The sequence below is a fragment of the Cervus elaphus genome, chromosome X, assembly GCF_910594005.1.
Source record: "Cervus elaphus chromosome X, mCerEla1.1, whole genome shotgun sequence".
Taxonomy (NCBI): Eukaryota; Metazoa; Chordata; class Mammalia; order Artiodactyla; family Cervidae; genus Cervus; species Cervus elaphus.
In genome coordinates this window covers 142368689-142383219 of record NC_057848.1, presented here as the reverse complement: position 1 = coordinate 142383219, position 14531 = coordinate 142368689, and the positions used below count along the sequence as shown (strand labels likewise).

The 14531-nt window shown below is 35.5% G+C and overlaps 1 protein-coding gene across 9 annotated transcripts in view; it reads right to left on the bottom strand.

Annotated features, from left to right (window-relative positions):
* Positions 1 to 14531, bottom strand: part of DMD (dystrophin) — a 2565910-nt gene that overhangs the window by 1763702 nt on the left and 787677 nt on the right. For all 9 annotated transcript variants that reach the window (XM_043895268.1, XM_043895262.1, XM_043895270.1 and 6 more), the window contains exons 3-4: positions 9086 to 9178; positions 7626 to 7703 (exon numbers count right to left, since the gene is read on the bottom strand). In XM_043895268.1, coding sequence (XP_043751203.1) covers positions 7626 to 7703; positions 9086 to 9178 — 171 coding nt within the window. The remainder of the gene's footprint in view (positions 1 to 7625; positions 7704 to 9085; positions 9179 to 14531) is intronic.

Sequence of the window (14531 nt, the reverse complement as noted above, 5' to 3'; positions counted from 1 at the left end):
GCCATGACTTGAGAGTAACTGCATTCTTAAGGTATCTATAGTTGCACTTGCTATCCAATGGGCCCGCTCCTGAGGTTTGAGCTTTCATTGGTTTAAGGCTCTATCCTTTTGTCTCTTTGAGTTTAGGGGTAATAAAGGCTAGTAACTGAGGCTAGGTTCTGGGTACTTCACCATTCATTGTTGGTTCCTTTAATCCTGCCCAAATTTCTGTATATATCATTTTTATTACAGTCTCTTCAACTTTGTCTTAGCATAGGCTGATTCAATCCAAGACTGTTAATGATACACTTGGATGGTGACTCTATCAGTGGATAACTCAATAGACTAAAACTGAGGGGCTTTTCTGCCTCCCTATAAAAGGCATCACATAGGTCTACTGATGTCTGGTCATTGCCTAGGGATAGGGAAGATTATTCCTAATAATGACAGTTAGAATTTTCTCAATGCCTATCTGAAAGCTCAGATTTTAATTTGGTTCATTTAAATTAAATTATAAACTATTGTTTTCCTTGAAAATCCAACTTTATGGGAGAGAAGTCTATGTAATTCACACGTTTTACAGAACCATCTATTCCAGGAAGTGCCAATAGGTAGAAAATCACTATTAAATTTACAGTATTTTTATGTTATTTGTATTCTCAAATTTTTTCTTTGCTGCTAACTGTGCTGTAATCTGACAATGGTGAATTAAAGGCACTGGACAAAAATGTATTTCTATCTTTATTCTTTATGGTTTTAGCAGTATTTCTATCATCCAGCACTTTGTATTATATTTTAATTATTGATTTTTAACTTCCATGGCTAAAAATGATTTTTTAATACTTGTAAGTTTTCTTTATTAATATTCCTATCTCTGACTTTTAAAATAACTTGCTTTATTACCTACATAATTTATAATAGCCTTTTTATGTTTAGTTACTGTCATCTCATTTAGAACTAAATTCAAACCCTAACCATGGGTCCCCGTGTTCACCTCTTCCTAGCCCCATCCTGCTACCTCTCTGATCCCCTTCTTACTGTATTGTTTTCCACACTTAGCCCTCTCTACCTATTAAGTCCTATTTCCAAATGCTTTTTCTCCTCTAGGTTTTTTTATCCCACTGTCTGCACCATACCCTACAGATAATCCCTGGTTCACTCCCTCACTTCCTTCCAATCTCTACTCATAAGACAATCTAACCAAAGGTCTTCCCAAACATACTATTTTGTTTTTCTCTTCTTCACTCACTTACTTATCATTACATACATTTTATACACACACACACACACACACACACACACATTTAATGTCCTCTGGTACATGACTCTAAACTCATTGTTCTGATCACTGACTGTAGTGTTTCTACTATTTGGAACCTGACATTCAGTAGACACTCAATAAATAGTGTATCGAATGTAAATATACTACATTTATTTTGTTGAAGATATGACTAAAAACCTCTAATCAGTGCCTCTCATTTTAGAATTTGTGATTTTTAAAAGGAAATTTGAAATAGTTCTATCTACCACTTTACTTAATATGCTGATTTATTTACATCCCACCCCAGAATCATTTAGTCATCTGCTATAGAACATTCAAGGCCAGTTTTAGGAGAACAGTTGTGCACTTGAACATTCTCTTCGATTTAACTGTGTTTATATTTTAAGGTAATAATCAGAGGCTAAAAAGCGTGTCCCTTGGAATATTTTCCATTTCTTTTGTACCTTATTTTATTACAAAATAATGGGAAATATAAAATGATAATACATTTACTTTTAAGCATTTATCTTCTGTGTCTTTTGGCCTGGGACTAACTCAGGTAAAGTTTATTTCACTCTAGGTTTTCATTTACACTGGAGAATGTTTTACTTGAGATTCTGTCCTTTAATACAGAGACCTCAACTATATACCATACCCCACTAGGGCCTTGACTCAAATGGCAGCTTTTGGAAATTCGCTTTTGAAGGACTCCTTGTCCAACTTAATCTCATTTAGGGGTCTTCCCCTGTTAAAACATTGGAATTTTCTCAAGATTTTCAACTTTTTAAAAATCATTTATTTCAAGATTTTCTGTTTTCAGTAAGAAATATAGGCTTCTGAGAAAAGATCTATAAATTGCATTAATCATATTCTAATTTTGTATACTCACTTATCACATTTTATTGAACAATTTCATGATAAGATACAGGATATATGGTCAGATTGATAAATATGGCCATAATTTAGACTTTGGGAGGTTGCAAGATCAGGTTTACTTTCCTTCCCTACATTCCTCTTTTTACACTTAAAAAAATGGATAGCCTACATACATAAAATATACTTAAGTGTATACCTTGATTAATTTTCTCAAAGCAAATGCAACTGTTTAATAACCACCTGGTCAAAACATGGGATATCTTCAACACTTCTGATGATTCCACCCTGCATTCTAAAATCTAAGCACTCTTTTGACTTTTAAACTCGTGAAACATTCTGCCCATTTTTTACATTTAAAACAAATTACAGTATAATACAGGTATATTTTGTGTCTCACTTATTTTGCTCAAATCACTTTCAGGAAATTGACCTGTCTTGCATACTATGTGTCTGGCTTCCCAGATAGCACAGTGGTAAAGTATCTGCCTGCCAAAGCAGGAGACCACCTGCAATGCAGGAGACTAGGGTTCAATCCCTGGGTTGAGAAGATCACCTGAAGAAGGAAATGGCAATCCACTCCAGTATTTTTGCCTGGGAAATCCCATGAACAGGGGAGCATGGTGGGCTATAGTCCATGGGGTCGCAAGAGTTGAATGCAGCTTGCAATGAAATTCCACCACTGTGTGTCACTATGATTTGTTCATTTTCATTCTGATTTTGACTATTACAAATGAAGCTGTTATGAACACTTTTTATATATAAAAATATTATATGTATATAAATTTTTTGGCAAAGGTAGAAATGTAGCTCTGTCATATGCTAAGGAATTAAATGTGTCATAAGAATTGCACATTTTCATTCCATTTAGTATATAATGCCAAACTATTTTCAATGGCTGTCTGAATTACATTTTTACCAGTTAGTTGTGAGAGTTTAATTTATTCCAAACCCTCATATACACTCAGAATTATGAGTCTAATTCCAACCATTTTTGTGAGTTTGTATCAATATCTCATTGAAATTTTAATTTCCCCAATTATTCCTGAGATTAAAAAACTTTCATATTATTTTTGAATTTCTGAACATCCTCTTTTGTGAAGTTCCTGTTCAAGTTTGTTGCCCATTTTTTCCCATTGGATTTGTTTCTCATTCTCTAAAATTTAAAGAATCATAGGTATATCTAATATACTCAGCAATGTAAAGGTGTCAATCCTTTCCAAGCTGATCTAGACGTAACTCAGTATTGATCATATTCAAAAGAAAGTTCCTGTGGAAATTAAAAAAGATGATTGTAAAATGAACCCAGAAATACAAAGGGACAATATAGCTAAGAAAATACTGAACAAGAAAAAAAGTGGTAAAATTCAGTTCGCCAGATAACAAGGTGCGTTATAAAACTGAAGAATTCCTGGCATAAGAAATGGCAACCCACTCCAGTATTCTTGCCTGGAAAATCAATGGGCAGAGAAGTCTAGTGGGCTACAGTTCATGGGGTTGCAAAGAATCGGACATGACTGAGTGACTGAGATTATTATTACCTATCTATACAATTCATTATATACTTTGAATATAGAATTCTATAAACTCAAGATCCAATAATTTTCACTTTGTATACCTTAAATATATGCAAATTTTATTTGTCGACTATGCCTTAATAGATATTGGAGGCAGCAGGATTAAGTAAGGTCTTAAAAATAATCAAGATGTACAACTTAAATCTATATAATTTTTGTAAATTATATTTCAATAAATCTGTTAAAGAATAATTTTAAAAAACTACAGTATTGCACATGGCATGGTATTCATGATGCAGAGACAAATAGAAGTCTATTTGTCTATGGAAGTGATTTTAAGCCCAGAAATGAAAGTGGTTTTGAGTGGAAGTGATTTTAAGCCCAGAAGTGAAATTACGTATGTATTGAAAAAAATTTTATATACTTAGTACTGGAGAACAATAGGCAAGCAACATTCTTTTTAATGAATGATATTGTCATTTAGATTCTAAGTAAAAAAAAATAACCTGAATTTTAACCCATTCCCCTTACCATACACAATAATGATTTCCAGGTGAAATATAGATCCAAATCCAGATGGTAAAATAAAGCTCATATGGATAACAACAAAAGGTAATACCATCATGTCTTTTGGTAGGGAAATGTTTCATAAATAGAACACACAATTATAAAGTGGAAATTTATAAAAATGAGCTATATTAAAGTGAAGGACTGCTCTTTATCAAAACATAGAGTGAGTTAGAATTTTAATCCAAAGGACTCATATCCAGATATAAGAACAACTCATACTTTTGATGAAGTTCAAGTTAACTATTTTTCTGTTTTTGAATCATACCTTGGGCTTCACACCTAATAAATAATTGGTTATTCTCAAAGTCACAGAGATTTTATTTTATTGTTTTTCTATTTTATTGCTAGAATTTCTTCTGGTCCTATATTGAAAATTGTGAACTTAATAATTATAATATGCATAGAACCCCAACAGATTTACAATATATAATCAGTATGTGAAAAACAAAACTCTTATTAAAAAAATCTATGGCTACGTTAATCCACTACTTTAGAGGAGATCCAACAGCTTATGTTTTAATGTGACATTCTTTTACTAGGAAGAGATCAATTTCTTCAGCTAGATTAAATCTAATAATTCTTCGAGTTTTCTGCTGTTTTCCTTGCTCTTTTTTTTTAATGAATTTACTTATTTTAATTGGAGGCTAATTATTTTACAATATTATGGTAGTTTTTGCCATATATTGATATGAACCAGCCATGGGTATACTTGTGTCCCACCATACTGAACCCCTCTCCCAGCTCCCTCCCCACCCCATCCTTCTGGCTTGTCCTCAGAGATATACAGATGACACCATCCTTATGGCAGAAAGCAAAGAACTAAAGAGCCTCTTGGTGAAAGTGAAAGAGGAGAGTGAAAAAGTTGGCTGAAAACTCAACATTCAGAAAACTAAGATCATGGTATCTGGTCCCATCACTTCATGGGAAATAGATGGGGAAACAGTGACAGACTTTATTTTTTGGGGGTCCAGGATCACTGCAGATGGTGACTGCAGCCATGAAATTGAAAGACACCTGTTCCTTGGAAGAAAAGTTATGACCAAACTAGACAGCATATTCAAAAGTAGAGACATTACTTTGCCAACAAAGGTCCATGTAGTAAAGCTATGGGTTTTCCAGTAGTCATGTATGGATGTGAGAGTTGGACTATAAAGAAAGATGAGCATCCAAGAATTGATGCTTTTGAACTGTGGTATTGGAGAAGAATTTTTAGAGTCCCTTGGACTGCAAGGAGATATAACCAGTCCATCCTAAAGGAAATCAGCCCTGAATATTCATTGGAATGATTGATGCTAAAGCTGAAATTCCAATACTTTGGCCATCTGATGAGAAGAACTGACTCATTTGAAAAGACCCTGATGCTGGGAAAGATTGAGGGCAGGAGGAGAAGGGGACGACAGATGATGAGATGGCTGGACGGCATCACTGACTCAATGGATATGAGCTTGTGTAAACTCCGGGAGTTGGCGATGGACAAGGAGGCCTGGTGTGCTACAGTCCATGGGGTCACAAAGAGCCGGACATGACTGAGCAACTGAACTGAACTGAACTGAACCAGCTTTGAGTGCCCAGCTTCATGCATCAAACTTGCACTGGTCATCTATTTTACATATGGTAATAAACAGGTTTCACACTTTGTAATAGAATACAAAGAATCGATACTTTAAAAAGACATTTTCTTTAAGTTCCCAATATTGTTAAAACATTTTCTTGCTTTAAATGATAATGATCTTTCAAAATGTTCTATAGGATGAAATGATGCCATGTGCAGCAACATGGGTGGACCGAGAGATTATCATACTAAGCAAAGGCGGAAAAAGAAAGACAAATGCCATAGGATATCATTTACATGTGGAATCTAAAATATGACTCGTGAACATATCTATGAACCGAAACAGACTCACAGACATAGAGAGCAGACTTGTGGTTGCCAACAGGAGGAGGGGTGGGGGAGGGAAGGATTGGGAATTGAGATTAGCAGAGGCAAACTATTGTAGATAGAATAGATAAATAACAAGATCCCACCTGATGGAATAGCACAGGGAATTATATTCAATATCCTGTGATAAATCATAATGGATAAGAATATGGAAAATATATATATATTTATAACTGAATCATACTGCTATACAACTAAAATTAACACAACATTGGAAATCAACTATGGCTCAGATGGTGAAGAATCTGCCTGCCAATGCAGGGAACACAGGTTCCATCCCTGGGTGGGGAAGATCCCCTGGAGAAGGAAATGAAGGAATCTACTCCAGCATTCTTGCCTGGGAAATCCCATGGACAGAGGAGCCTGATGGGCTACAGTCCGTGGGGTTGCAAAAGAGTTGGACATGACTTAGCAACTCAACAACAATAGGACTCATACAAAGGAAAACATTCCACAGACTATCTTATTTTCCTGAAGAAAATTTGAAAATAGTTAATCACTGCAGGAAAATAATAAAAAGTATACAGTGTTTCTATAAAATAACTTTTATAGGTTAAATATAACCTTTCATAAAAGTGGACCAGTTGCTACACCACCTTCACTTCCATTTCCAGAGAGACATCCTCTCCCTGCCAGATGAGCTAAGCAATGTTTGAGGGAGTATACATTGCTAATCTTTCAGTATGGTTACTTTAAGAGTATGCGATCAATTATTTGGATTTATCCTTGAAAGAGAGACATAATGTAATTAGGAAGCTACCAAAAATGCCTGGTAAATATATTGGTCAATTAGAAAGATTGTGGAAATTTAATAAGAAAGGAGGGCTGCCTCCAATGTCATGAGAGGGAGAGGAATCTCAAAGTCATTCTGAGGAGACAAGGAGAGCTTTCATCTACATACTTGTTTAGATATGATTGTTGACTTTTTCTAATACCACACATCTATTTTCTCCTAGTTAAATCAAATCAGATACAGGAATAGAAAACAAATTTGCAACTCTTATGACAAGGTGAAATGCTGATTTTTTCTGTGTAACTTTCATACTTGGATGTGCCATCTAAGAAACACTGGCTTAATTCAAGCAAACTTCATCATCATCATGTGTGAATACACTTTATTCATAAAAAATAAGAATTGCTGAGTAAAAGCCATTTGCTGCACAGAAACACTGCTGTAAGGAGATAAGTTTACTTTATCTGTCTTTATCTGTCCACCAAATATAACCTCATCATGTAAAATCTAAAAATAAGACAAAGTGGCCAACCAGGTGTGGTTCATAACCTTCCCTGCCCGCCATGGCTGCATACACGTATTTCCTGTATCACATCAGCCACAAGCACGTGAACTTGAACACGTGCTCTTATTAACTGCTTTGAATTTCAAGAGAACCCGAAATGCTTTCTCTGTATTTGGGACCAAAGCCGTCACTCAGACATTAAGCATGCTGTCTCATGGTATTCAGACTCTGTCCAGGGCTCCACTTACATTATTTTTCTGCAAGACCTGCAGTGCCTTGTTGACATTGTTCAGGGCATGAACTCTTGTGGATCCTTTTTCTTTTGGCTGAAAACAAAATGAAAATATGTTGACTGCCCAGGAGGAGAGAAGGACAATCTACCAGAAATGAAACAATTTCTACATTTCACTTTTCAGTCAGAATTGTTTAAATGATCACAGGCTGTGAGGCATTAATATAATGAATTTAAGTGCTTTGGGTTAATTGCCCTTGTCATAGGAGTTTCTTGGCATGAATCAACCACTCCTCAAGAAAACTGATAACATTTTTTTTTCTGTCGCAAAAGCAATTTTGGTAATCTCTCCTTCATTCTACAGTCCAGTTGAATGACCACCATGAGAAACAACAGCATGCATACAGACATTTTCTAGGAATATAAATGAGTTAATTCCCACAATTTTTAGGAAAGTTTCAAAGAGATTTGAGCCTAGCAAAATTCTATAATGCCAAATAAGCTTAAAGGAAACTATGTCTGTCAATATTACCTTAATTGTCTTAGTCACTGAAGCTCAAAACCTCAATCATCTTCAGTTCTTTAAACCTTACCCTCAGTCCCCAAAGTCTTACCTTGCCCTATAATTTTTAAACTAACATTTGTATAGTGTATTACAATTATGTAATATGCAATATATATAATATATGTGTAATATATTGTATTATCATATATGAATTAACTCATTCAGTTGTGGAGGTTTAGAAAGTCTGCCATTGTGATGCCTGCAGTATTTACTCCTAAAACAATTTTAACTGCATAATACAATAGCAGTAACTATAGGCATAATATTGTACAGTGAATCTCTGGAATTCATTCATCTTGCATGACTGAAACTCTACATCTGTTGAACAGCAACTCCCCATTTTCCATATTTCATGTTAATTGCTCTTATAGCCTAAGAGTTCTTATCACAAGGAAAAGGAAAAATAGAATTTTCCTACTTCTTTAAGTTCATCTGTATGATATGATGGACAATCATTGAACTCGTGATAATCATTTCATGATGTAAGTATGTAAGTCAAATTATTATGCTGTATACTTTAAATATGTACAGTGCTATATGTCAATTATATTTTAATAAAACTGGAAGATGAAAAGAAAAAAGACTAAAAACAATTAAACTTAAAAGGTCATTAGGTATAAAAGCCTTATTAAAATACATTCAGTAATAAAGATACCAAATAATTGTAGAGAATAATATCTATTACTGCAAATTTCACCTTCTTGTTCTGCATATGATAGAACATGCCAAAGTAAAAATAATATTGCAAGGTTGTTTTATTCAGAAATAGGTCCTATATTGCTACCTAAATCAGTAATTAGTAAATTAATGAAGTTTACTAGATCTCATAAAATTATGATGAGTTTGTTTCTGGTCTGAAATTCTTCTGAGGTTAATGTGAAGCTGTTATAATTATATTTTAAGTCACATACCAGTTTTTGCCCTGTCAGGCCTTCAAGAAGGTCTAGGAGGCGTCTCCCATCCTGTAGGTCACTGAAGAGGTTTTCTATGTGCTGCTTCCCGAACTGAAATAAGAAATATACCCAATTAAATAAAGCATGCTTCCAGGTATCCATTTCTATGATTATGCCTTTTAAAATTTAAAACTATGTTGAAGAATATTTAATGAGTCTAATGCTTAATCTGCCAATGGTGATGGATGAAAAGAGAACTTCCTAGTAAAAAACAAAAAACAGTAAATCATTATTCAGCCAAACCTATTAAATATTTTTCTCAATAACAAGAGTTGGAGATTTATAGTCTAATGGATCTAATTAACCCATCTTTTCGAATGCTGATTCTATGAAGGAAAGAAAAAAATGTTTAAATTATCAGGCAGTTGGGCACTGTTTGACTCTTGAGAGTCCCTTGGACTGCAAGGAGATCTAGCCAGTCCATCCTAAAGGAGATCAGTCCTGGGTGTTCATTGGAAGGACTGATGCTGAAGCTGAAACTCCAATACTTTGGTCACCTGATATGAAGAGTTGACTCATTGGAAAAGACCCTGATGCTGGGAGGGATTGGGGGCAAGAGGAGAAGGGGACAACAGAGGATGAGATGGCTGGATGGCTGGATGGCTGGATGGCATCACAGACTCGATGGGCATGAGTTTGAGTAAATTCTGGGAGTTGGTGATGGACAGGGAGGCCTGGCGTGCTGCGATTCACGGGGTCGCAAAGAGTCGGACACGACTGAGCGACTGAACTGAACTGAACTGAACTGAGCACTGTTTGGGGAGAAGTAAATACACCAAGAAAGACTACAGATAATTTGCCTTGGGTGGGTACATAAAATTTAACCATTTAGCATGCTTGGAAATATAATATGTAATCACTGAGGGTTCACCATCCTTCACCCATAATTCTCTGCATATACATTTTGCATGCTGCCTCAGAATGATCTAGTCACATATTGGATGGCTCAAAATTTAAAACAATATGATTTAAATTAAGTGAGATAAGTTGGTGAAAGCTTTTCATCTATTTTTCTCACTTCTATACTTGGGAATTATATTGCAGAAAAAAAAATAGCCACTAATAACATTTTTGGAATAACTATTCATAAGAACTAACTATTCATAACAAACATCCCACTAAATTTATAATTTGTGTAACATTTCTGTGAGGTTAGCATTGGTATACTCATTCTATTGATGACACAGAGGTTGAACATATGGCCCTTTGTGACAAAACAAGAAGATGATAAAACTAAGTTTTTGGCCCAGATCTGTCTAATTCCTGGGGCTCTTGTTCATTCTATTTTATTAGGCTGCTTACTTGGCCTTTTCCTCCTTCCATCTGATTATCTTTCAAATATTTTATTTCTTCTGTCATGCCCCCAGATATTTTTTTCTGGTTTTAAGCCTCCAATCCCTTCATATGAAATCGTTCACAACCCAAGATATCAAGAAAGCCCTAATTTATCAATGACAGATGTTTATTGAGCACCAATAAACCCAGACTAGGTGCTAGAGCATACACTAGTAAATCAGTTGGATATGACTGCCGTCTTCATGGAACTTTGAGTTGAGCAGGGAAAACAAATATTTCGAAAAGGTAATGCTTTGGGGGAGCAGTAAAAGAAACTCAGGAGCACATAACCATGGGAATTCCCATAGTCTGAGGACCAGGGAATACTTTCCTCACAATGTCACACGATGGGTCTAACATCAGCCTTTGGGTGATTGGCCTTTCCTTATCCACTCCTTCAATCACACACAAACTTCAGATTTCACACAGCTCAAGAAGAACCCTGGTTTCCAGTCAAAAGACATCTCTGAAGCTTCTAAGATTGAAGACAGAGGATTCAGGATCTCCCTACAGCCAGGTAGCCATGTCCAAGACAAGCCCTGTCAGTGTCCAGGTATGTCACTTAATGAGACTGACCACTGACCATTGCAAAAAGTCGACCAGTCCCTCCGTACTCAGCTTTGGGAATCGAGCCACATATGTGCTTTGACAAAGATAACCACAAGTCATTCTTTTGAAATTCTGCTCAAATAGTTCTGATTTAAAATTCCAGGGCAGGGACTTCCCTGATGGTCCAGTGGTCAAGAATCTGCCTTCCAATGCAGGGGACGTGGGTTCAGTCTTGGTTGGGGAACTAAGATCTCATGCCATGGGGCAACTAAGCCCATGTGAAGCAAATGCTAAGCCCACAAGCCGCAGCAACACAGCCTGGATGTTTCAGCAGAGATCCTATGTGCTGGAACTCAGACCCGACACAACCAAAATGTATATACAAATAAATATTTACATATAAATAAAATTCCAGCGAAAAAGAGACCACAAAACACTATGCTACTAGAACATTTAAAAAGTACTTTTACTAAACATAATGTACAGGTAAATATTGAAACAACAATGCCATTTTCATGAAATATTAAAGGAAGCCTTCTACTAATAAGCAAAGAAAATGAACCTGTCAAGAATCTCATATATAATCCAGAGTAACTTGGCAGTGGTGGTGAGGAATATTAAGATTTTATTTTCATATTGGTTAAAGGTCTACAATACCTTGGAAATACTCTTTTTTTTTTCTAGGAGCAACTTTTCCTTTTGAGAAGTGTGTGACTTTTAAACTTATTGACAAAAACAAAATTGCACAGTGAAATGTGTGAGGTTTTGAAGTAAATTAAATATAGTTAGTTGACAGAAATACTTATTCTTAATAAAATGTATGTATCTAGATAGACAGATAGACTGATAGATAATAAAGTATGTCAAACCAGGAAGGATGCAGGTTGCAAAATGTTCATTCAAGAAGAATGGCAGGGACTTGGAAAGGTCTAAGTCTTGAGGCAAAGAATAAAACATGAACCTCAAAGTTGTAAGAATCACCTAGCATCCAAGATACAAGGAGCAGAACGATTATGCTTTTGGACAAGGAGCCGAGACGAAGATCAGCAAGGCAAACAGCATCTTGCTTTGATACAAGCTTATACACAAGGACCAGGTATTTTATAATTTTCCCTTTTAAACTGGAGTCAAACAAAACAGAAAGGGAGGCAAGGACTAATCAGAGGCCTCCAGGCACATCTCATTGGGGCACCTAGAAAGCAGTGAGGTGATAGAGAAAAAGATAGTTCCTGATATATATAATATTCAAACTCATGCAATCAGTGATATATTAAAGTATGACAATAGAAAGCCAATTTATAGTTGTTATAGCCACCATGATCTCTAATAGAGTGCTTCTCAGAATGTTCCACTAAAGCATCCTTCCAGCAGATAAGACTGAATGTATTTATCTCAGAGCCTAGCAGTGAAAAGTATATAGTGACTGCAGGTTCAAAATTTCTTATGAAAGCATATGTTTTACATTAGGGATTCATGGAGATTTCATCTTCCTGACTTAATGCATGTTGAACTTAAAAGTAATTTCAAGCACTTTGATTGAAATTTCCCCTCCTATGGTCTAATTAAAGTGATGCTCAAAGAAATGTACAATATTTAGCCTGTAACTGCATGGATGTTCAGGTGCTCAGTCTTATTCCTCCTGGACTATGCCCACCCTGAGGAAGCCAAAACATGTCTTTTCTCTTGAATGGTTTTCTCTTCTTTCCTAGATCCAATGCCTCATTCCATAGCATTACAGGTAGGATGTAGCAAAAGTTACACACATTTCTAAGACAGAAATAGCTAATTTTTTTGGACCCAAGTCTTACCAGCTTCACTGTCTGAGGCAAGTGACTTAGTCTATCTGAGGGACAATCTATTCAATAGTAAAATGGGGATTGAAATAATACCACATCAGAGTCTTAAGCTTCTGAGGCTTAAGTGAAACAGTAGGTGTGCTATACAGACTTGGCAAATATTAGGCACACAGGAAAGATAGGATGATGTTTTTGTTTTGTTTTGTTTTAGTCTATTATTCCTTGGCTTCTCTTTCTTTGGCCAAATAGAAGAAATATATTCAATTATGGTTAACTATTGAATCCACCAGAAAATACAGAGCTCACATACAATATGTTCTATTTTATCTTAGATGCCCCTCCATATTCAATTACTAATACTAGTAAATGTGGATGGACGGGGGGAATACTCAGAGCCTTCAAGTTCTTTATCTTACTTAACTGTTTTTTACCGTTTAGTCACTTTTAATTAAGTCTTTTGTTTTCTTCCCTTTTCATCTTCTATGAGAGACATCTGCCATGTCTTTTTGTTGCAAGTGACACATCATCCAAACAGTAGTTTTCTTTAAAACCCCTGTGTTTAATGGCTTTCTTTTCAAGTGTCTGAAAATAATCTTATAAAACACATAAAACATTAAGTGCCTTGGGCCATATGACCCTGTGGCTCTCTATCTTCAATTGCTTTCACGACTAATATTTTCTTTAAAAAGTAAATTTTAGTATTACTTAGAAATTTCCTATCTTCACTTATTTTTGTCTTCCTTGCTAACCCAAATATCAAGATGAAAGGACCATAAAATGAGATAGCAGTCCTTCCAGATCATGGTCAGGATGATAGAACTTCTGTATTTATATAATTTTTTATATATTTATACATAAACAATGTACAGACAATGTTAAAAAAAAACTCAGGTTTATTGGTAAGTGGCATAAACACAGCAAAAAAAACAAAGTAAAAAAAGTGATAAAGGGATAGAAATGAATTAAAAATTATTTCAATAGCTTCTGACTCTTCAGAGCTGTGTCAGTCTTTTAACCAATAAATACAGATAATTCAACAGCATGTTCCAATAAAAGGTAAAGAGGCAAGGAATAATTTAACATGGCCTTCTGGTTACATAAAAGTCAGCCTCTGGACATCTCTGTTGCTGAGAAAATCAAGATACTTGTCTGTGATTCTGAATCTTTAGCTGTTAGAAACATAAAGAGCAAGAGAACACCAAAAAGAAGGGCAAAACTGATTCCAAACTTATTGGTAAAACCTGTTGACCAGTTCTTGATAAAAAATAATGCAATCCATTGTAAGCATAAGTTGTCAAGAGTATTTTATAAGATAATTTTATTGAGGTATTATATACATATAGGCTTCCCAGGTGGCACAGTGGTAAAGAATCCGCCTGCCAAGCAAGAGACACAGATTCAATCCCTGGGTGGGAAAGATCCCCTGGAGTAGGAAATGGCAACCCACTCTAGTACCTTGCCTGGGAAATACCATGGACAGAGGAGTCTGACAGGCTACAGTCTATGGGGTCGGAAGAACTTGGACATGACTGACTGATCACAATATAAACACAGGAAAGTACACATATCTTAAGTGTTAGCTCAGTGAATCTATACAAACTGAACACATTCATATTATCAGAACCTCCATGGAGAAAAAGAATATGACCAGCACCCTCAGAGCTTTCTCATACCCACTTCTGTATACTAGCCCTTCCAAGGATGATAGCTGTACTAACTTTTAA